Source organism: Larimichthys crocea, chromosome XII (genome assembly GCF_000972845.2).
Source record: "Larimichthys crocea isolate SSNF chromosome XII, L_crocea_2.0, whole genome shotgun sequence".
Classification (NCBI taxonomy): domain Eukaryota; kingdom Metazoa; phylum Chordata; class Actinopteri; family Sciaenidae; genus Larimichthys; species Larimichthys crocea.
The window spans coordinates 18,701,341-18,722,035 of record NC_040022.1 but is presented as its reverse complement, the minus strand read 5'-3'; the positions used below and the strand labels follow the sequence as shown (position 1 = coordinate 18,722,035).

Here is a 20,695-nt window from a genome sequence, read left to right as displayed (position 1 = left end):
CGTTTAAAGGCAACGATCAATTCAGCTGCCAGCTTCGGCAATCCTGCAATAAAAGCTGGGAAATGTGTTTTTAAAACGTTGCATTCAGATCAGGCATCCTGCGAGGGCGCATCGTGTTGATAACTGGGGGGGCCTCGCTAACACACTACATCAAGACAAGTGAAGATGGCGGATGTGTTGAGCGTTCTCCGTCAGTATAACATCCAGAAAAAGGAAATCGTCGCCAAAGGAGATGAAGTTATATTCGGAGAGTTCTCCTGGCCAAAAAATGTCAAGACCAACTACATAATCTGGGGGTATGTCAGTGTTAAAGTGTCCGTGAATCGCTTGCGTGGGCCCGCCGTGTGCTGTTAGTAACGTCGCTTAGCTCCTGCATGCTAACATGCTAACCCAACTCCTCTCTCTCCGTTGTCGTACTTTAAACTTTCAGCACTTTTTAAACACTTTGTCGTGATGCGTGGAGAGTTTTTCCTCCAGTCGACAGAGCCTCTTTGCTTGCATTCACGGGCGTCAAATCCTCTGTTGTGTAACTTAAAGTGTATTTATGAGAGATGCCGCTAAACTTGCAGTAGTAATGTGATGCTAACTAAGTAGCGACGTTAGCTCGCGTTAAGTTGTGTTCCCATGGAGCCAGAGAGACTTTTTTTTTTCTGCTGTCGTGATTAAACTGTGCAAGAAATCAAACGCAGCCTCAGCAGGTTAGCTACTCTGATAACTGTTGATAGTGTTTATGTAATTTCACAACCAGTGTTGTCCTAACTTCATCAACTTAACTTCATGTACACATTACTTTCATCGCATATGGTGTAGACTTTTGCAGTGTGGATTCATTTAAATGTGTCACCTGCAGCAGTCATTAAAGTGCTATGAGCGTTCAGTGATGTGATGTTTTTGTTTGTTTTTCTACTTTCAGTACTGGTAAAGAAGGCCAGCCCAAGGAGTACTATACTTTGGACTCTATCTTGTTTTTGCTCAACAATGTGCATCTCCCGCATCCATCGTACGTGCGAAGAGCTGCAGTAAGTGCTCTGCAATCATTAATAAAACTGCCTTTATTCTGCCAGTGCCAGTAAATAATTACTTATGTTGAAGACACGTCTGTTTCTGCATCTTTTATGTCTCATATATATATATATATATATATATATTAGTTTTTTTGTTCATATGGGTCCTATAAGTGTTTTTGGGTGACACGCTATGTTGTTTATAGACAGAGAACATCCCTGTGGTCAGACGACCTGATCGAAAAGGCTTGCTGTCGTATCTCAATGGAGACAGTTGTAAGTAGCACTTGGGGAGGGGGTTTCTACTTGTTCACAATTTCTTTGTGTGTCGTTATTCAATGTATCTATACCACGTCTGGATTTCTTTATAGATCTTGATTGACTAAAACGCTTCACATTAATGACATATTCAGTTGATCGGTGAGGGGGGTGGGGGCTGTTTGTAGCAGGCTGATTGCTCAGTCCCCAGAAACGCTGCATGCGGCGTTCTCGGGAAACGCTCATCCGATTGACTTCACACTCCCTCGGGTCCTCAGCAATATACCTGCCAAGTGTGAATTGGATGAATGGTTCTTGAGCTACATGAAGGACATACATACTGCAAAGTAAGGGCTGTATATTAGTTACAGTCCTGTATACTCTCCTCCTTGGTTGCATTCGAACTGAATGTAACAGTGCCTTATGCCTATGTATTGTCTCTGTCAAATATATTAATAAAGTTTTTTTAAGGGGGGAAAAGAAACAATACTCAGACAGATAGACAGAGATTTCTTCCTTTTTATAATTAAATGACGCTGTTACAGATTCACCTAATGGCTAAGTGGCACCAAATTTTACATTATATCTATGCATCCATCAAATTGCCGTAGCACAAAGTGTTCAGGAGATATGACAAGCATTTGAGGAAACTTTGGCCAGCTAAAACAAAACTGTATGGAATATCAAAAATACAAAGAATTACCTTTTTATTTTTTGGTCCACATCCAGAGATGTTTTGTACTAAATCAGGTGATGACTGATTGTAGTACCAGTGCAAAAAAAATGACAAAATAAAAAATGTGATTGATCCATCTTGATGTGTTGTTTTCATGGCTTATATGTTTGGACCCACAAACATGTAAGTTTTGTTTTTGAGAGTTCTAGTTTGAACCAGAACTCTCAAAAACAAAACTTATAGACTAAAAGTTCAAAGTTATTTGGCCAAATTGCACCAAATTCAACGCTGTACTTTATTGAGCCTTTAGCAATACACCCAATGAGGTGGATGGTCATTCACATAGATTTCTTTAGAAGCCTAGGTGTAGTTGGTCTAATTGGCAACTTGTTAATGCAGTTTCTAATTTTGTCTTTTTACAGCTACATCAACAAGTATTGACAGAAGTGCACCTATAGAAATAGGTTTACAAAGGCCAACACAAGGTAAGTTCACACCATATTTACTGTGAAGTTTGAAGAGCTGCTTCCACCGGTAGTAGTATTTTCTTTTTTTGTGAACATAGATTGATGGTTGTTATTGAAAACTGCTTTCACAACTTAATGAATTGTGTCTTTCTGCCTTTTACTCCATATTTTCTATTAAAAGGGTATCACAGTCAGTCAAGTTGGTACAAAACCAAGTAGACTGTGTGGCGTGAAATAATACCAGTGTTTTGTTTTTAGTCAAACGAGCAGCCGATGAGGTATCTTCTGAAGCCAAAAAACCAAGGATTGAGGTAAACTGACACAGCACATCTTCTGCTAACAGCTGCTTAGTATGGTGGTCATACTAAGCAGCTGTTAGAGGAACCTGTATAGCATTTATTCTCTTATCTCTACTACACAAGCAGGGGCAGTTCTGCTATACTGAAACAATCGGAATGTGTGCAGGGAGCTCATCAGCCACATTCGGATGAAATTTAGAGCAAAATATTGACAGCATTGGAAAAGTTTTATTTAAATGGCTGGTTTAATTTATTATGAATAAAACACAGCTTAAACACTCAGACCTTGCTCCTCCTCAATCTGGTTTTATTTGAAAATCACATGGCCTCTACAATTTTTGATCAGTGAAACATTTATTTTGTTCAATCATTTGATCAAAGAGAAAATAACAAGTCAAAAATTGATTGTCCACAAGTCACAAAAGTCCAAATAATGGTGCAGTACATACCACTAACTAATTAACAATGAGTGTAGGCTACAGATTTGTTAAATAAGAGGCATCAGATATTGCATCTTGTTTTATTCTGTAGTTTACTAATCGTGTACATTCCTCTCATCTTAAGGATGAGGAACGAGTGCGTCTGGATAAGGAGCGTCTGGCTGCCCGTCTGGAGGGCCACAAAGAGGGCATCGTGCAGACTGACCAGATCAGGTATATTGACCTGGGTTTGCCTCTTTGTGCATTATGTGGTTTCTGTATAAAGCAATAACATGTCCAGTATAAATTATTTCACCAATGAGATAAGTTGTTTTTTGTTTTTTTTATTCAGCATACAACTGATAATTAATAACCTGAGTGCCCTGGAGATCGTGTTTTACTACACAATGACACCCACAGACCAGTTCATCAAAGCTGTGAGCTGTTCATGTGATCAAAGCCTTTCTCCTGCTTCTCCAGATCATTGTCTGAGGCCATGTCAGTGGAGAAAATCGCAGCCATCAAAGCCAAGATTATGGCCAAGAAACGGTCCACCATCAAAACAGATCTGGATGATGACATAACCCTGAAGCAGAGAAGCTTTGTGGATGCAGAGGTGGATGTCACCAGAGATATTGTCAGCAGAGAGAGGGTCTGGAGGACCAGGACAACCATTCTCCAGAGCACCGGAAAGGTCAGAGTCCACTTTAAGCCACTTAGGCTGCTTCATGTAAATTTTAAATGTAAGTTGTGTGTGTCGTGTTTCATGAGTTATTGAGCATCTCTAGCTGTAGTTGTAAGAAAGTTGTAAAAAATCTTCTAGGAGGAGAGCGTCAACAAACTAGGTGGGTGCAATACCTAACTAAACTGTTGGATGCCACTAAATTCTGCACACATTGTGATGGAGCTATGCAATAAAGAAAACAAATTTCTACCATGCACATGTGCAGAAAAGGGGAACAGCCTCTATTTTTTTCAGTGATATTATTCTTTAAAAATACACTGGACACATTTTCTTGGTTCCCCATTTTCTTTTCTGAAGTTGCCTAATTTTTCTGTTGTCTTATGGAATGCACAAAGTCATCTTGATGTTTCTTTTCTCTTGTCTGTATTTGAATATTTAGTATCGTGGTACAGTGGTCCCTCGTCTATCACGGGGGTTACCTTCTAAAAATAACCCGCAATAGACGAAATCCGCAAAGTAATCAGCTTTATTTTTTCAATTATTATACATGTTTAAAGGCCTTAAAACCCCTAACCACACACTTCTATACACCTTTATACACGACTCCCTTAGCCAATCAGGACGCAGAACACAATGTGCGTTCATACTTTACAGTACGCTGCAAAAAAAGCATGCAAAATTATTAAGAAAATCTGCGAGGCCGCGAAAGCTGAACCGCGTTATAGTGAGGGACAACTCTAATCCAGAAGTAACAGAAAGCAATCAACTTTACTTTAATATAGTTATATTGGTGCATATAAATGACTTTGTGGATTATGATTTTGGGTGATTGATCTCCATACTTTAATATGACAAATGTATACATATCTTTTTAACTTCAACTGAAGATATGCCTGTTGTTCATGTTAACTGTGTACATGTCAACGATAGCACAACTTTTGATCAAATAACTGATGTAATAAGTGTCTGTAGACCTTCAGTCCTAGTTTGGTGACATCCTGATCAATATTATACAAATTTTACACATAGGCAGAAAACTGTCCTTACCCCAAGATACCCCAAAAATGTAACGCGCACGACTCAACCACTTGGTGGCAGTAATAGCATGTTTTTCATCCAGTGTGTGTTAAATTCTTAAGATTTGAGTTGCTGCTGGGTCGCTGATGGACTTTGACTTGCGATGTTAGTTTGGTTAATGTGATACTTGAGACTAGCATTACATGCATATCCTTTCTCATATCAGGCTAAAACTGTGCCTGTAGATGTCAGCGTTCACTGAACACACTCAAAAAGCGCATTAGTAGTATTAGTATTTACTATTCAGGACATTTGTTTGAAGAGGTTTGAAACAGTCCAAATAATAAATATATGTTTTATCGTTTTACAATACATTAAGCCTTTAAGAAGGCACCATCAGATGATTAGTACTCATCATGTCTGTGTTGCTCCTCTGCAGAACTTCTCCAAGAACATCTTTGCCATCCTTCAGTCAGTGAAAGCCAGAGAAGAAGGGCGAGCCCCGGAGCAGAGACCTGCACAGAACACAACTCAAGCGGTGAGACGTCATTCTGTATATATCAAGACCAAGACAAGACCAACCTCTCTTTCCAGACAGCCACAATCACTTTCTTGGTGTGCTTGTGAAGGCGGTCGAGATCTGCTGACAGCTGTAACAAAGATTTAGTAATTGTTTCATTTGAAACCGGAGTTTTAACCTCCAATGGCAATAATGACATTAGCAAATAAATCAGACAATGATACAATGTTTCAGACTGTGGTGGGTGTGGACCTCAGACCCTCTAGGGAGGATCCAAAAGAAAATTTGTACATTTTGATGTTAAATGCATCAGTCTGGTGGACTCTTGTTAAGAATTGAATTGAACACTCTGTTTGAAAAGGTATAAATGGTTATGACATGGTAAAAAAAAGTCACCCAGACTTCTGTTCAACCACGAGCTGAATGCTTATTTCCTCTCTTTAGTTTTCTGTGTGTTCTGTGATCAGTTAAATGTATTGAAGCTTCTCCAAATCTTTAGATTACGTCTAAGGCTTACTGTACGGTGTACTTACAGGCATGTACAGTAATTAATTATTTGTTCATCTTGTTTCCAGGACCCGTCCCTAAGGAACAAGCAGCCTGTCCAAGCTGCCTACAACAGATATGATCAGGAGCGATTCAAAGGAAAAGAGGGTGAGTTTTACTCGCGCTTCTGTAGCTAATACTTTGGAACGTTTTAAAAGGAGGGTGTCTGAACGTTGCTTCGTGGCTGCTATCCCTATCATGCCTTTTGATAAATACAATACAAAAAAGTCTTGCCCTAGTAAATGGCTGGATTCAGTCTACAGAAATGCCAGAGGGCTTTTAAAAGAAAAGTTTTCAAAAATTCAGCAGATATAGAAACTGTAGAGAAAGGTGTAATTTTACTAGTATGATGTAGATATGATCTCTGCAGAGAATCGCCCACACCAAGTGGAACAAAATAGGCGAGATATTGTGCTGCTGGTTGGCAGTTTGGCCCAAGTATTACGCCTCTTTACACCTGGTGTCAATAAACATTAATGCAAGGTGCACAGAGTAAGAGTGTAAGAATTGAAAGGTGCAAACTTCATGTATAATATATGGGTCTTTTATTACATTGATACTGTTGAGAATAACCTGTTTTGTTCTGCCTGTAATCTGGAATTTATTGTTTGTTTTCTTAGAAACTGAGGGTTTCAAGATCGACACCATGGGCACCTACCACGGCATGACCCTGAAGTCAGTGACGGTAAGAACAAAGTTGTGCTCTTTGCAGATTCTGTTCTAGGCAGACGAACACATGTGGTTGTCGATGAAAGATAGATTATGTATATAGCTTGTATAAACCACCACTGCATGCTAGCTGCTCAGCACCAAACCACAGACCAGCACGTTCAAATTAAAACTATTCATACCATTTTCAAATTGTATCTGCTCATTCATACATTCACCCAATAACTTCATTAATGTTCAGTTTTATTTTCAGTTATTTGGTTAAATTCATATTTAATATGGAACTTCAGTCTTTCTTCAGAAACGCCAACTGTTTTATCACTTTTAATAACTTGTGTCTTAAAGAGTGTGTGAGCAGAGCACGGCAACACAAAGACATTGTATGTTTGTGATAACGGCGGCCCTTGGTTGGTGTTGTGTTTTCCAGGAAGGCGCATCTGCCCGGAAGGCCCAGACTCCAGCACTACAGCCTGTCCCTCGTCCAGGTTAGTGTGCATGTATATTTCTCTGTTGCTCTCTTTGGGTACATGCAGATAGGATGCAGCACCACGGGCCAAATGCACGTTTTTCCATTCATTCGAGTGGTGGTAGTGTGTTTTAGCTGCAGGGGTGTGGGCCGTCCAAAAAAAACGTGCCGGAGAAGTTGAGCTGGATCCAACTTTTGTAAAAAAAATTAAAAATAAATCTGGGTGGATTCATGGACTGAACTCAGATTTAGAAGCCACAGCACAACAGGTAGATTATCAGAGTCTACAAAATAGTGAGGCGAAGAAGCGCCTCACCCTGTCTGAACATATTCTATCCCTCTCCCTCTCTCTGAAAAGAAAGCAGGCGTTCATCCCTTGCAGCCCGCATCTCTTTTATGTCTTTGTTTTTAATTTCAACTTTTTAAGTGCCATCTGCAGTAAATCACCTCTGATAAATAATTCAGACACCTCCAGCTAAAGCATTTAATATTCGTACTAGTTATTGTAATTGAGTGGTTAGTGGAGCCCTTCACCCTGAAAATAACTTGTGGAAAAACAAATCATGACACAATTAATCTGTAGTTAATTAACAGTAGATGAGCTGTGAAACACAATTTCACATACTTCTTGTCTTTTTTTCCCCCTTTCTAGTTTCACAAGCCAGACCTCCACCAAACCAGAAGAAAGGTACATTACGTTCTCTCATATGTGTTTAAGCATTCATGGAAAATGAAGTGTACTTCATGTCATGTAATATCTGTTGTGGCTTACCATGCTGTAACTGCCGGCCCTTTTTAAGTGATTTTCTTTTGGCTTTCTCGACAGGGTCCAGGACACCCATCGTCATCATCCCTGCTGCCACCACCTCACTCATCACAATGCTCAATGCTAAGGATCTTCTGCAAGATCTAAAGTAAGTGCACATGGCCATTGCTCTTTTTTTGTCTTGCTTACTGTTTCAGTGTCTTCTGCCATTAACGCTGAGGTCCTCATTCAAACATGTAAATCAACAGAAATGAACCTGTCCAGAAAGAGTCACGCTGATTTTATACTTCATAGACTGCTGCACCACCAGGGAAGACATTGTTTATATTAGCTGGAGAACAGGATAAAGCCCAATATTGAGTTGTTGTTGTTGTTGTTGTTGTTTTTGTTTTGTTTAAAAAAAAAATTGTAAAAAGGTCATACAAGGTCATAATAAAAAAACGTGTAACATTGACAAAGCAGCAACAACTAAAATATATGAACTTCATTTGTACTGTACCAGGTTTGTGACGCCAGAAGAGAAGAAGAAGCAGGGCATCCAGCGCGACAATGAGGTTCTGCTCCAGAGACGCAAAGACCAGATCCAGCCAGGTGGCACAACACTGAGTGTGACTGTGCCGTATCGTATAATTGATCAGCCACTCAAACTGGCTCCACAGGACTGGTGAGCGTATGGTTGAATCAATTCACACAAAGCTTGAACTTTTCCATCGTATAATTCTGTTTCTCTCTGGACGAGCAGCAACATTGAAGCACAATTCTAAATTTGTGTTAGAATCTGATTGTTATAAAATACTGGTTGATATGTGATCCCTTACTTACTTACTTACTTACTTACTTACTTACTTACTTATTTATTTTTTCAGTTCTGTTTTCATTATGTTAACCCCACCATTATAAGAACAGGACTTTAGTTCCTCATTCTTGCCTTATGATATGATGAACAGTAGAGGGTTGTAGATTTAAAAGCAATTTTAAAACAGCCACACCGTTAATAAACAAACACATAATGCCTCTCCACAACACCAATCTGTGAACGGTTCCTTCCTGCAGGGATCGAGTGGTGGCTGTGTTTGTGCAGGGTCCTGCCTGGCAGTTCAAAGGCTGGCCATGGCTGCTGCCTGATGGATCTCCTGTCGACATTTTCGCCAAAAGTAAGTGAATCAAGGCATCAGCTCGTGGCTTCTAATGTTGACAGAATGGCCGCAATATTTAAATGGTTTATGAATTTGAGTGATAATTGGTCCATTGTATTCCCATAAATATTAAAGTCATATTTAGATTAGAAGCGAGAGGTTGAACACATACTCCTCAGTCCTGGGTTGCCTCTGTGCCTCTCATGTGAACACCATGACCTGGGTGAATAAGAAGTCTTTACAGACACATTTAAATATTTTTATAAACAGTACCTTATTAACTAACTAATTAGTATTAAAGCTCCTCTGGGTACCACCATTAAAGAAGAAAGAATTAAATAAAAAGTATTATTTTATTGACTTCAGTCTCATAAAATACACTAAACTATTAATTGCTACTGATTTTAGTGATTAAGTTAATAATTACAGCCAAAATGTTTATATCACCAGCTAGATTGACCTTGAAGGATTTGGAGTTCAGTATAGAAGAGGTCAGCAGCATTCAGTCTCATGCAACATTAAACAGATCAGCATGTACACACACACACATCAGAGCTGAAACGATTAGACAATCAACAGAATTTCCAACTATTTTGACATTGGATTAGTCGATTGAGTCATTTTTCAAGCAGAAATGTTCCTGCTTCTTTGATAGAACAAAACGAGGTGCCACCACAATAACGGCGGCTTATTTACTTCAACCGGTCCACCTGGATTCATCTATATAAACGTATGTGTGCGTGCATGCTTCCCCTCCAGTTCGAGCCTTTCATTTGAAGTACGATGAGGCAAAGACAGACCCCAACGTGCAGAAGTGGGATGTGACCGTCCTGGAGCTGAGTCGTCACAGGCGCCATCTGGACCGACCTGTCTTCTTGCGTTTTTGGGAAACCCTCGACAGGTCTGTCTCCGTCTTTGTGCATATTTATATATGTCTCTGTGTTACTCAACAGTTACTTAGAAACCACAAACTCACCCTTCTTCCCTTCTGTTTCTCGTTTGCCAGATACATGGTGAAACACAAATCTCACCTCAGGTTCTGAGCCCAGATCACAGCGTCCATCTCCGACCTTCCAACTCTCCTCGGCACACCTCTTGCAGAGGTTGCCCCTCTTATCCAAGCTACCATCCCATCTTCCAACATGATCCCCGTTGAAACAGGATAAGGAGAACGAATTATCCAGCGGACTTCCTCCAACACTTTCCTTGAGGACTCCTTAATGCAATGCAATTCTGGATTTGTTGCTCTAGACACTGGAGAGGAGATTTAGGGGATTTTCATGTTTTTGTTGTAATTGTTTTCTAATGTTTTCTTGTAGTTCAAAACAAACTATGTTTTATATAAAAAGGCGACATACTGTGGAAATGATTTAAACAAGATATCTGGAACTTAATGGGGTTGGGAGGAGAAGAGGTTTGCATTTTTGTTCAATGAATTGTCAGTGAATTCAGCTCAGAAGTGTTAAGATTGAGAGGAATGTCAAAATGACTCTTGGTACAAACAGAACAGCCACTTAGTTTGAGGAAAGAGATTTCCTTCACACCTATCTTTTTTTTGTTTGGGGGGTGGGGGGTTGGTCTGAATGTACATATATGATAAAACCTGTCAGAGCCAAAGCTCTTTAAGCAGAGAAGGAGGATACAGGTAAGTGATTTGTTAATACTTCAGAAAACTACTCTGCTCTGGCTGGTAAAATGATCTCAGTCAGTTCCTAGCACAGTTTTTTGACAGAGCAGCACATTTCTAGGTCATGCAATGACCTTGTTAGTCTTTTTTTTTTTTCTTTTTTTTTTCTTTTCTTTGTTGGTGTTGTGATAGAGGAGAGAAGTGATGGAAAGTATTGCTTTATGTCATCACATGAAATAGACAATAAAGCCTCGGAGAAAAAAAAGACCCTATTGTACGTGGTCACTTTATTAATAATCTTTTTTTAGCTTTAATATTTTTTTTAAATCTTAAAATCTGAGAGAGATCTAAGTAGAGTCGCTGCTCCTTTATGTTGAAAGGAACCAGCTGAGGGGGTTCAGGCACCACCATTTAAAAAAAAGAAGGTCTTTCTAGCCAGGGATTGCCTTTGGATCCACCAGGATGAGCTATATTTGTTGCTGGGGACAGGGACACCTGGAACGCCCCTGCTAAACCGCAACCCAAGAGAGAGAGAGATCAAGAGATCTCAACTTTTTGTTGCAAACTCAGGATGAACTTTTGATAAATTAATGTCTGCCATTTTGGAACATATGCTCTGTATCATGTGTCACTGCCACACACTTTGACAACAAATGCAGGCTGACTGAAAGGCTTTTGTAGCAAAGCCTAGCTAGGTGTCCTGACCAGCATTCCAACAAGGCCTTTATTTCCCACTTTGACACAATACAGGGTCTTCCTTCAGCTCACTTGTTCGCAGCTCACTGCAAAAAGGTGGATGGTATAAAGTGAGAGAAGAAAATGTTGGACAAAGGAAGATGTAGTGTGAAAAGATGGTTGATGACAAAGGAAAAAAAACTGGGAGGAAATTGGCAATTGAGCTTCGTCATCAATCAGTGAGGGCAGGAAAAGATCTGCAAAGCAAAAGGGTCGAAGGAGAAATCAATACAAACCTCTGAAGACTGAGGGTCTCGTATACAGGCAGAAAGACAAATTGCATCCAGACTCTACTTCCTCTTTTACAATGTCCAATCCTAAACATATTTTGAGAACAACAGCATTTTATAAACGCATTAACAAAGGTCTTTCTACATTTTAGCTTTTATCCAACTTTTAAATTAAACATTTATAGTAGTTACACCTTTTCCCAATTGTCAAAACCAAGACTTCTTAAACATTTTGATTAATAATTACCTATCTGCAAATAAACAAGTCAATATCACTATTTATCATCCCAAAGGTCTATCAGAGATGTTGCCCAAATAATTAATAATACTGATGTTTGTTTTTTGTCAGATTTTTTTGCTAAAGATTACTGTACCCTGAATACCGGTGAATGTGTTTGGGGGTATGTTGGCAACTGAAAATATAAAGGAAGGAGAAATTAAGTGGTTTCCATGTCATTGGATTTATTAAAGTGTTGCTCAGTAATGAACTCATTAATGGAACAATAACTTTGAGCCAGTGTAAGTATATCAGTAATTTCTTTACATTTGAATTCACAACAGTGGTTTTAGTTTCAGCCTTTTTATTGTCAGCTAACATATATGAATATTAACTCTCCAGGATCTGATTCACTGTCAGCAGTGATGGAAAGTAATTAAGTACATTTAGTCAAGTACTGTAATTATTGTAGTGCTTATTTCCATTTTATTCAGTGTAATACTTCACCTCCACCACCACTACAGCTTACTGAAGTTACTTTTCAGCTTACATATTTTTTTTATATGAAATTAAAAATCATGAACCATCAACTTTAAATTTGGTCATTTTGACTTGAGTTCAAGTTGGCTTGAGTTAAAATAAATGGAAGGATGACGTGGACATGGCTTCACCTCACAATCTCAAACATGTCCAACTAGACAGTCGCTCTCTTGCAGTGTGCTCTTGTTAGAATAAAATGTTTTATATTCGTATTGTGTGACCTGTAAGTTGTGTTGCCAACTCATCACCCTGGTTTCTATAGATCCATAGAGCAGAAGGCCACCTCTATCAGTTGATTGAAACAGGATCTGTAGAACAGATGGCTACTCTGATTATCAGCCGGTTGAAAACAGAGGGACAAGATACCGTCATGGTCAAAAGTCAAACCCCCTTAAAAGTTCAGTATGCAGTTAGTCATGTGAGGCATACTGTAAGATAGATGTCTAAGATCGCTGACTAGGTACAACTGAACATCGAAGGGGGAATTTAGGTTTTCCTCCTCTTTAGGAAGCTGGCTGAAGATGATTGGAGCAGCTGAGTGCCAAGAAGCTGGGACCAGCCTGTGCACCAACAAGGGAGAGCCAAGTTTAAACCAGGGCCGCTCCCCAACAGTTTTTGGACCAATGAGATAGGCACACATACTATATAACTTTGTGTAAATTTTAAGTTAGGCACTCTCCTTTTGGAAGTTGGTTGCAGCTAACTGCTTGCAGACTGCGATTTGCTGAACAAAAGAGGTCCATGTACATGTGATATTTTGGTGTCCTGATGCTAAATAAATACTCGTACTAAGGAATAATTCAGCTATAGAATTCCTCTATGCAAATCAATGAGCGTGCTAACACTCTCAATGACAGGAACATTGTTTTTCATGGAAACGGCCATAAAGCCAAACTATCCACATCTACGACTCCAGCTAGCTTCTTGAATCCTTTCATTGGTGGCCCTCCTGCCTTTCATGTCCCCAGTTTGCACCATTTTAGTTACGTGACTCTCCTGTTTCACTACACTAGGTCCAGATGCCCCACAAAGTAATGTTTATGACAGGCAAAATACCTCAAAACACCAATAAAAGTCAGCATAGACAAATCTTGGAATTATTTGACAGTAGTAAAACTAGCCATAGGCACACTTAAGGGAGGTAAAACTCCTGGACCAGATGGTTTTGGCCTTGAATTTGACAAAACATTGGACTTAGATACACACAGGATTTAGTTTGTCCCCTTACAGATATGTATTTGGACTGTAAAGGGGATAATAGAAAATAAGGAGCACAAAATTGCTTTATTCGCAGATGATATTTTTCTGTTTCTATGTGTATATTGCATGTGAATTCACTTTGACCACATCTTGTTGGTGATGAAAGTTGCTACTATATATGTCACCTACCCCCAGATCAACCAACAGGGAAATGCAACTGAAACAGTCGGGTTTCAACCAGTAGTGGGAGATCACCATGCATATTGTAGCACAATTCAAATACCTGGCATGAAAATGTCTGTAATGTAGTACTCAAGTGTAAACCTACCGTGATGTCATCTATTGGTTTGTGGACAACTGTTTAGAAGCCTTGAGTTTGGAGTGATGGTCGTTGCATGCTTGGTTTTGCAGAGCCCTAAGTAACATGTTTAGACAGAGCTTTGAGCTGGTGCAAGTTGGGCTGTGCTTGATTTTGACCAAGCAGGAAAAAATGGCAGCCTGTCTAGTTCTACATCATGTTGTACAGTAGAAGACTTGAAACTAGCGACCAGAGACCAGAAACTCATTAGGAAACTGTTTGCTGAGGTAATAAATCAAGTGAGAAGAAGGGTCATTTTTCTGTACAGCACAGTGCAATCTGACTTTTAATTGCACCCAATGATGCTGCTTCCTGCAAGCCATTAGAAAGAATCTGGGTTTTAGACACCTCCACATTAGTTTTGATTTGTATTATTTTGTTAATTGTACTCACTGAAATGTATTTTTTGGGTAATTTGATACATAACAATTAACTGGTCTCTCATTTGTTCTTAATTTCTAATAGCTCACTTCACGTGTAAAAAGCCTATTTTGAAATGACCTCATTGACTATTAGACGCACATTTGGAAATATTTTATTGGCACTGTACCACTTCCACCTTGCAAATATAAAATACATACAGTTAGTCTTACATTATTACAAAAAGTAGCTTTTGCACCACAGTGAAACACAGCTTAAACTTTTGTAAATATAACTGTGTACTTAAAAATTCCAGTGGTTTGACTCAAACCTTTTTTAAACTCTTTTGTACAAAATTGGCAACCATTTTAGAGCACTTCCTTATTTTTACACAACAACATTTATGCAGAATTGAGTTCCCATATCCCCAGTGTTCCCATATCTCCAAGTGGATTAATACCTTGATGTCAAGTAAAGAAGAGGATGTGCTGAGATTAAATAAATAAATCATTATTTGTATCTAACAAGGTGAATTTAGCAGCAACACTTTCAGTTATACAGCTATAGAGGGTTTCTCTCTTGTTCTGTTTGAGTGCCTGCCTGCTCTTGTCCTCAGAGTGTTGATGCAGGCATTGAGTTTGTTGCTCTGCAGGTGATGCCAGTATTTAAGAAGTTCATTGGGATGAAAACCATGCGATGTTATCAGATGGCTGTATGTGCAGCTGGAATAAGACACCCGCCAGTGGTTGAATAGGAACTCGTTGGGTGGAGGAGTGGGCTCGATCTGGAGCTTGGCCAGGCATATCGCCACATACACATCCTCCAGAGGCAAGTTGGGTATACTTAGTGATGCTCGATAGATTTTACTCGCCATGTCCCCAGAGAAGACGTAGCCAGTCCCAGAGCAGAAGGTGGGATACTTGTCACCTGGGTACAGCTCAGGGGGCATGTACCATTTGCTATTTTTATTTCGGTTGGGTGCAAAGCCTCTCATGTTATTGCCTGTGAAATAGTTCTTCTTGGGCTTAATTTCTGGCCTGAGCAGCTTGTAAATGAGGTACTCTGTGTTGACAAACATGTCGCTGTCCGTCTTCATGACATAGCTGACTTGCGGGCAGTGAATTGCCACCCAATTCATTCCCATCAATGTCTTAAGGGTCAGGTTTTTGTAGGAATCCATAAAGTCCTGCTGAATGATATCATGGTATCTCCGGCTCTCTGCTTCTAGCATCTTCTGCTGTAAAAGTCCCAGCTCACCCTCATTTTTCCCCAGCAGAAACAGCCGGATAAATCCTAAAGCTGGTGCCACACTCTCGTTCCCCCATGTCTGACGTATGGCATTCCTTGCCTCTACTTGCCGAGCCTCAGTGGCTATCAGCAACACCAGGAATGGCACAGGTCTGCTTTCTGGACATTTGTCTGGCTCATTGATGATATAAGTGAAAGGCCCATGGGTTATATTGCCACTTAGTTCTCCCTCGATACTGGCTGCCAAAGTGTTCTCAAAACTTGGGTCTCCTGGAGAAGAAGAGACACCTTCCTTCTCATGGGAGCTGATGTTAGCATCAGCCTTGAAAGTTGGCTGAGGAACAATGACAAACCTCCACTCTGAATGGTGGCTGCTTATGTTGGTGGTATGAAGTTCACCCTCTCCGTACACTACGGGATGGCTTCTCCACCATAGCATACCCGAGAACCCGGGCAGCCACTCCTGTTGAACCAGAAGTATCAGTACACCCAACAGTGAGAGAAGATAGAGAAGTTTAGCTGTGTGGGCACAGCAATGGCGCCGTCTCCACTGCATGGTTACCTCAGGACTAATTCACCCATAAAGGTGTAAGCAGCTTCTTACAAGGAGTGATCCCTGGAGCAAAGTGAAGAGTGTGATGGATTCCCTTAGAGGTCCAATGATGAAATCTCATTCTCAATTATGCACATTTGGTTGTGGTCTGAGAAACCAGCAGTAAGGTGAAATGTCCACTCTATTGTTGGATCACTAGCGATTACCTAGGACACAGAGAGGATACATTTAAGCAATTGACAACAGATAATATCACTTTGTGGAGAATTATTACACAAGTCTGCAGTTCTCAAAAGCTTTCTGGGTTGTTTTGCAATCTTTCGGTTCCTTGTTTTGCTTTTACAGCCACCAACTTTACTGTTCATTCTCACTGCTGTCATTTGGCAGTTGGATTCACTAAATGACAGATTTTTCAGGCTTCTTTCACAGTTTTCTCATTTACACTTCATGCAATGTTGGTCTGCTAGCACCCTGAAGTGGAATGTGTTCTTTCAAGTTTTTTTTTTACTGAATTACACACCACCCTCTTAAAGGACCCCAACAAGACAAAGAGTAGTTTGTGAGAGCTCGCAGAAGCACTGAAAAGACTTCTGTTGGCTCTTGCATGCATCAACAGAAATAGAAACAAGACTTTTAAAGGCACACCCCTTGCATCCTGTTCAGTGCATAACATTTCATGAACTGATTTGCAAGCATGAATTATTTCTTTACCGTAGCATTGTGTTGATTTTCATGTGGGTGTTGCATTTTAAGCCTTCACAGCATAAATTCTCCTGTCTAAGCATAGGTTCTCCATCTGCCTTGGCGCATTGTCCCCAGAGGGTTGATGCTTATGGTGCTGCGCTGCTTCCTTTGGCCAAAGACTCGGGAGTTGGCAGTTAGCTCCAGCCCTGGGTCCTTTCACTGTCCTTGCTTGTCGTATTGTGTATATCAAAGCAGCAGTGGACAGATGGGGATCATCTTTGGATGATGCATAAGCCTTGCATCTCTCCGTTAGTCCAGCTTTTCTTCTATTTCTTGTGTCTATCCTTGTTTCCTCTCACTCTTCTTCTTTGATTTACATGCTCTCATGTTAACTCCCCCCCATGTGTTTCTCAGCCTTTTCCTTGGTTCCACTTTCCTCTTCTCACCCTCCTCATTCAGCAGTCCCTTGCACACCGCTCTGTGCTGCCGTTGTGTTGTCTGCAAGAGGACTAGAGGGGTGAAAGCAGCGGGGGAGGAGGAAGATGAACAGGAGGTAGAGCAGTGAGTTGCGTGTTCGTTCTGAAAGGCGGCTCCAGGCTTGGTGGCAGTACGTTCTCCCACCACGTCACGCCGTCTCTGCTGCTGTTGCTGCCTGCTCTGTTAAAGTGGAAGGTTGAGAGGAGGGGGGGTTGGGCTGCTGACCTATTTGTATGCACGCCCACTGTCCAGAAAGAGGAATAAATCATTATGTCTGTTTGGCACGCTATTAAATAAGAGGAGAGAGGAAATAAGCCTTGTCAACACTTCCACAAATCTTATAGGTTTGCAGATTGCCTAAAATGACAGATATCATGTTACATCTTCTTTCTTGTGCAATGATGGACAGACCCTGTTTAATTACGGTCTTTTAATGTGTCTCATGCATTTTCTTGTACTGGAGGATGATTAGAACACAGATAATTACAGCAGTGTTTCCACTCGATCTTCAGCCATGGTCTGCAACATTCAAATTTTCATATTCATTTACACGTCCAGCTTTTGGTAAGACAATAAGGGGGTTTATAAGGGTTGCATAGCTTTTCATACTGCAGTTAGTATTATAGTAGTTTGTGGTGCAGAGACAGAAACATGATGTGTACCAAAAAATCTATGTCCTATCTTTATGTTAACATACTTTACTAACCTCTTCTTTGGGAGTTTTCTTGCTGCCATCCTCTTCTCTTCTAAACAGCTCTAGTCATGTGACAATTTACAGTACACACAAACATGCGACACTGCACATATTTCACTGAGATCCTTTTATTATTTCAGTATCTGCTGGAAATGCATTGATAGATCATTCAGTAACATTTTTATAGCCTTAGAAATGATTTTCTTTTTTTTTTTTTACAGTCACCATTGTAACCAGTGGGATTAAATGGCTATTGTAGCCATATTGTGGCTATTTAACAAATATTTCACATTTTCCATATAATATTGGTATTATGCAACAAACATCAAATAGGAGGAATCTGGATATCCCAAGACATGATTCATTTCTATTTGAGCTTTACCAGCAGTATGAATTTTATTATGCCAACAAGGCCTTTATTTCCCACTTTGACACAATACAGGGTCTTCCTTCAGCTCACTTGTTCGCAGCTCACTGCAAAAGGATGGATGGTATAAAGTGAGAAGAAAATAAATGTAGGACAAAGGAAGATGTAGTGTGAAAAGATGGTTGATCTTGAGCTGCAGTCAGTGAGGGCAGGAAGAGATTGGTAAAGCAGACGGTGGAAGGAGAAATCAATACAAACCTCTGAAGAAGAGGATCTCGTACACAGACAGAAAGACAAATTGCATCCAGACTCTACTTCCTCTTTTACAATGTCCAATCCTGAGTCACCTTCTGAAGCCGACCATCAGTGTGGGGCAGTAATTGGTTTCTGCTGGTTTTTCATGTTGCCGCTAAGACTTTGAAGACACGTGATGTTGAGCAATCCTGCCAGTCCCACGTGAAATGTCAGGTGGTCTTATTTAATGTATAGTAAATGCATGTTTATGGAGAACATGATTAGAAAGGTCAGTGATGTCTCCTAGTATGGTGGCCTGGAGGAGAAAAAAAAAGCACTGGACAAAACATATCACAATAGCATATTCAGAAAACAAAAGGATTTTATATACAAACCAGAAAACAGAATAACAACATGGAGTGGAAGAAAGTGTTGTTAACCACCCAGCTAAACTTGAATGATTAAAAATACCGACAGCTTTATGAAATTAGGTGTCAAAGTCAGGTAAAAATGAGCAGTATTCTCAGCTCCAGGACTGTGGTGGCATCTCCGCTGAATGTGATGAAGCCACCACGCCCAATTGTGGGAGCAGTCAAGCAGCAATTTTGAAGCGACTGAAACGTGTCAGATGAGTTCAGAAAATTACATGACTAACTTTGAAACAGTCTGAACGAGATTATTTCATCTCCATCTCTCTGCTAGGGGTGCAAAACGGTTTTGACCTCTAACTCCACATTTCAGTAATATATTGACCAAAGTCTTTTTCCATTTTCAGCAATGTTTTCCAACATATTTAATGTATTTTTAAAGAAATCTCAGATTTTCCTTTACACAGATTTTAAAGGCAGGGCGAGAGTGAGTCAAGCCCAAGACCAGACAGTATATAGCACCAAATTTCTTTGGCTGAAGCATGGTCCCAGCTTCTCAGTAAGTGTGTTTTGCAAGATTTACAGACTGTTGTCAAACTGAAGTCAGATTTTTTTTTATATATCATATTTATTATATATTTTATATAGCCACAATCAAATTGTGTGATTTTAAAGAGAAGCGGAAAGTGTGTGTGTGTGTGTGTGTGTGTGTGTGTGTGTGTGTGTGTGTGTGTGTGTGTGTGTGTGTGTGTGTGTGTATTCATGTGTGACGTCTCTATTCAAAGGGATTTGTTTTAGTTTGAACCCTTCAAAACAACCAAGCCAAAGATACCCAAAGTTTGTCTTACTGGTTATCAATCAGTGAGGATGCAACATTAAACAGTATGTAAAATAAATGATCAATTACTCTAATGCTTAATTCTGCATCCTCCATTTTAGTATGCAAAAAAAGACCAGAGACGAGAAGCCTTCTGAAACTGTCCAAGTCTAGCCCATTAGATCATCTTTTACAGGAGTGGCAAAACAAATTTTGATCAAACTTGAATCCCCTGCTGTTGCTGATGTACTGAACACTAGTATTTAATATCTTTTTTGTGTGTATTGCACATTGATACAGGATGTTGAAACATATTTCTTAAACGTTTTAAAAAGATCAAAAATAAAATTGATGCCTAACAGGCTGTGAGGAAGTGCCAGCTCCCTCACTGTTTGCTCAGAATGATGGCCAGTCTCTTTCTCAGTTTTCTTTGTTTTTTTTATTTAACTTGTAGTTACCATATTAGATAAAAGACACATTAGGAAAGACAACATTATCATCTAAATCAGTGATACATTTATTTGTTAAAACATATTAAAAACATGATACATGATGATTCTAGGAGTAGCTGGGTATTATCTTCATTGGCTGATTGAATATGTGGAAAATAATAATTCAATTATTTAAGGTAAATAATGCATGTTGTACATTTAATTTCTTATTTTGAAATGTTCTGTATTTTTTTGTTTATATATTTCTGAATTTAATATGAATTTGTTGGCACGAGAAAATCAAAGAAATTATGTTTTTTTATTGTTAACCTTGTTCAGTTTGAACTGGAGGGAAGGCCCATCAGAGTATATACTGTATGTGTTGAGAATGGCTGTCGTTTTCAGTTTTGTATTCTTTTCTTTGTTAAATGATCATTTTGCTCTCATGACTGAATAAAAATCAACCTGTTTTCTGCACACCTCCTGGCCAGCATAATGCCTTTGTCTTCCTTGCAACCCTGCACCTCTCTTTGCAACATAAGCATTTTCCTATTTGTATGTAACAATTGTAAACTGTAATTGTAAACCACAATGATTTTATTTACAACTTTCAGCAAGGCTCAAGGA

General features: G+C 39.7%; 2 protein-coding genes across 2 annotated transcripts; one reads left to right on the top strand and one right to left on the bottom strand.

The window, feature by feature from the left end:
• cdc73 (cell division cycle 73, Paf1/RNA polymerase II complex component, homolog (S. cerevisiae)) lies at nt 1–10,822 on the top strand. Its single transcript, XM_019273315.2, has 17 exons — nt 1–296; nt 914–1,019; nt 1,211–1,280; nt 2,361–2,423; nt 2,664–2,716; nt 3,269–3,357; nt 3,604–3,817; nt 5,265–5,363; nt 5,921–5,999; nt 6,512–6,576; nt 6,988–7,045; nt 7,679–7,714; nt 7,853–7,940; nt 8,295–8,456; nt 8,846–8,946; nt 9,688–9,829; nt 9,935–10,822. The coding sequence occupies exons 1-17, from the start codon at nt 166–168 to the stop codon at nt 9,969–9,971; spliced, it is 1,593 nt and encodes a 530-aa protein (XP_019128860.1). The 5' UTR covers nt 1–165; the 3' UTR covers nt 9,972–10,822.
• Nucleotides 10,823–14,354: 3,532 nt separating this feature from the next.
• LOC104921304 (beta-1,3-galactosyltransferase 2) lies at nt 14,355–17,376 on the bottom strand. Its single transcript, XM_010733793.3, has 2 exons — nt 16,708–17,376; nt 14,355–16,202 (listed from the first exon to the last, which is right to left on the bottom strand). Exon 2 carries the CDS (start codon nt 15,997–15,999, stop codon nt 14,749–14,751), a length of 1,251 nt encoding a protein of 416 aa, XP_010732095.3. The 5' UTR covers nt 16,000–16,202; nt 16,708–17,376; the 3' UTR covers nt 14,355–14,748.
• Between the last annotated feature and the right edge of the window lie 3,319 nt (nt 17,377–20,695).

What these genes read in the sequence shown, in the direction of transcription:
- cdc73 (XM_019273315.2), top strand. Translation starts at nt 166, where the DNA reads ATGGCGGATGTGTTGAGCGTTCTCCGTCAGTATAACATCCAGAAAAAG. An exon ending in CCAAAAAACCAAGGATTGAG is followed by an intron (nt 2,717 to 3,268) that starts GTAAACTGACAC and finishes TCTCATCTTAAG; the next exon opens with GATGAGGAACGAGTGCGTCT. An exon ending in ACAGCCTGTCCCTCGTCCAG is followed by an intron (nt 7,046 to 7,678) that starts GTTAGTGTGCAT and finishes CCCCCTTTCTAG; the next exon opens with TTTCACAAGCCAGACCTCCA.
- LOC104921304 (XM_010733793.3), bottom strand. Translation starts at nt 15,999, where the DNA reads ATGCAGTGGAGACGGCGCCATTGCTGTGCCCACACAGCTAAACTTCTC.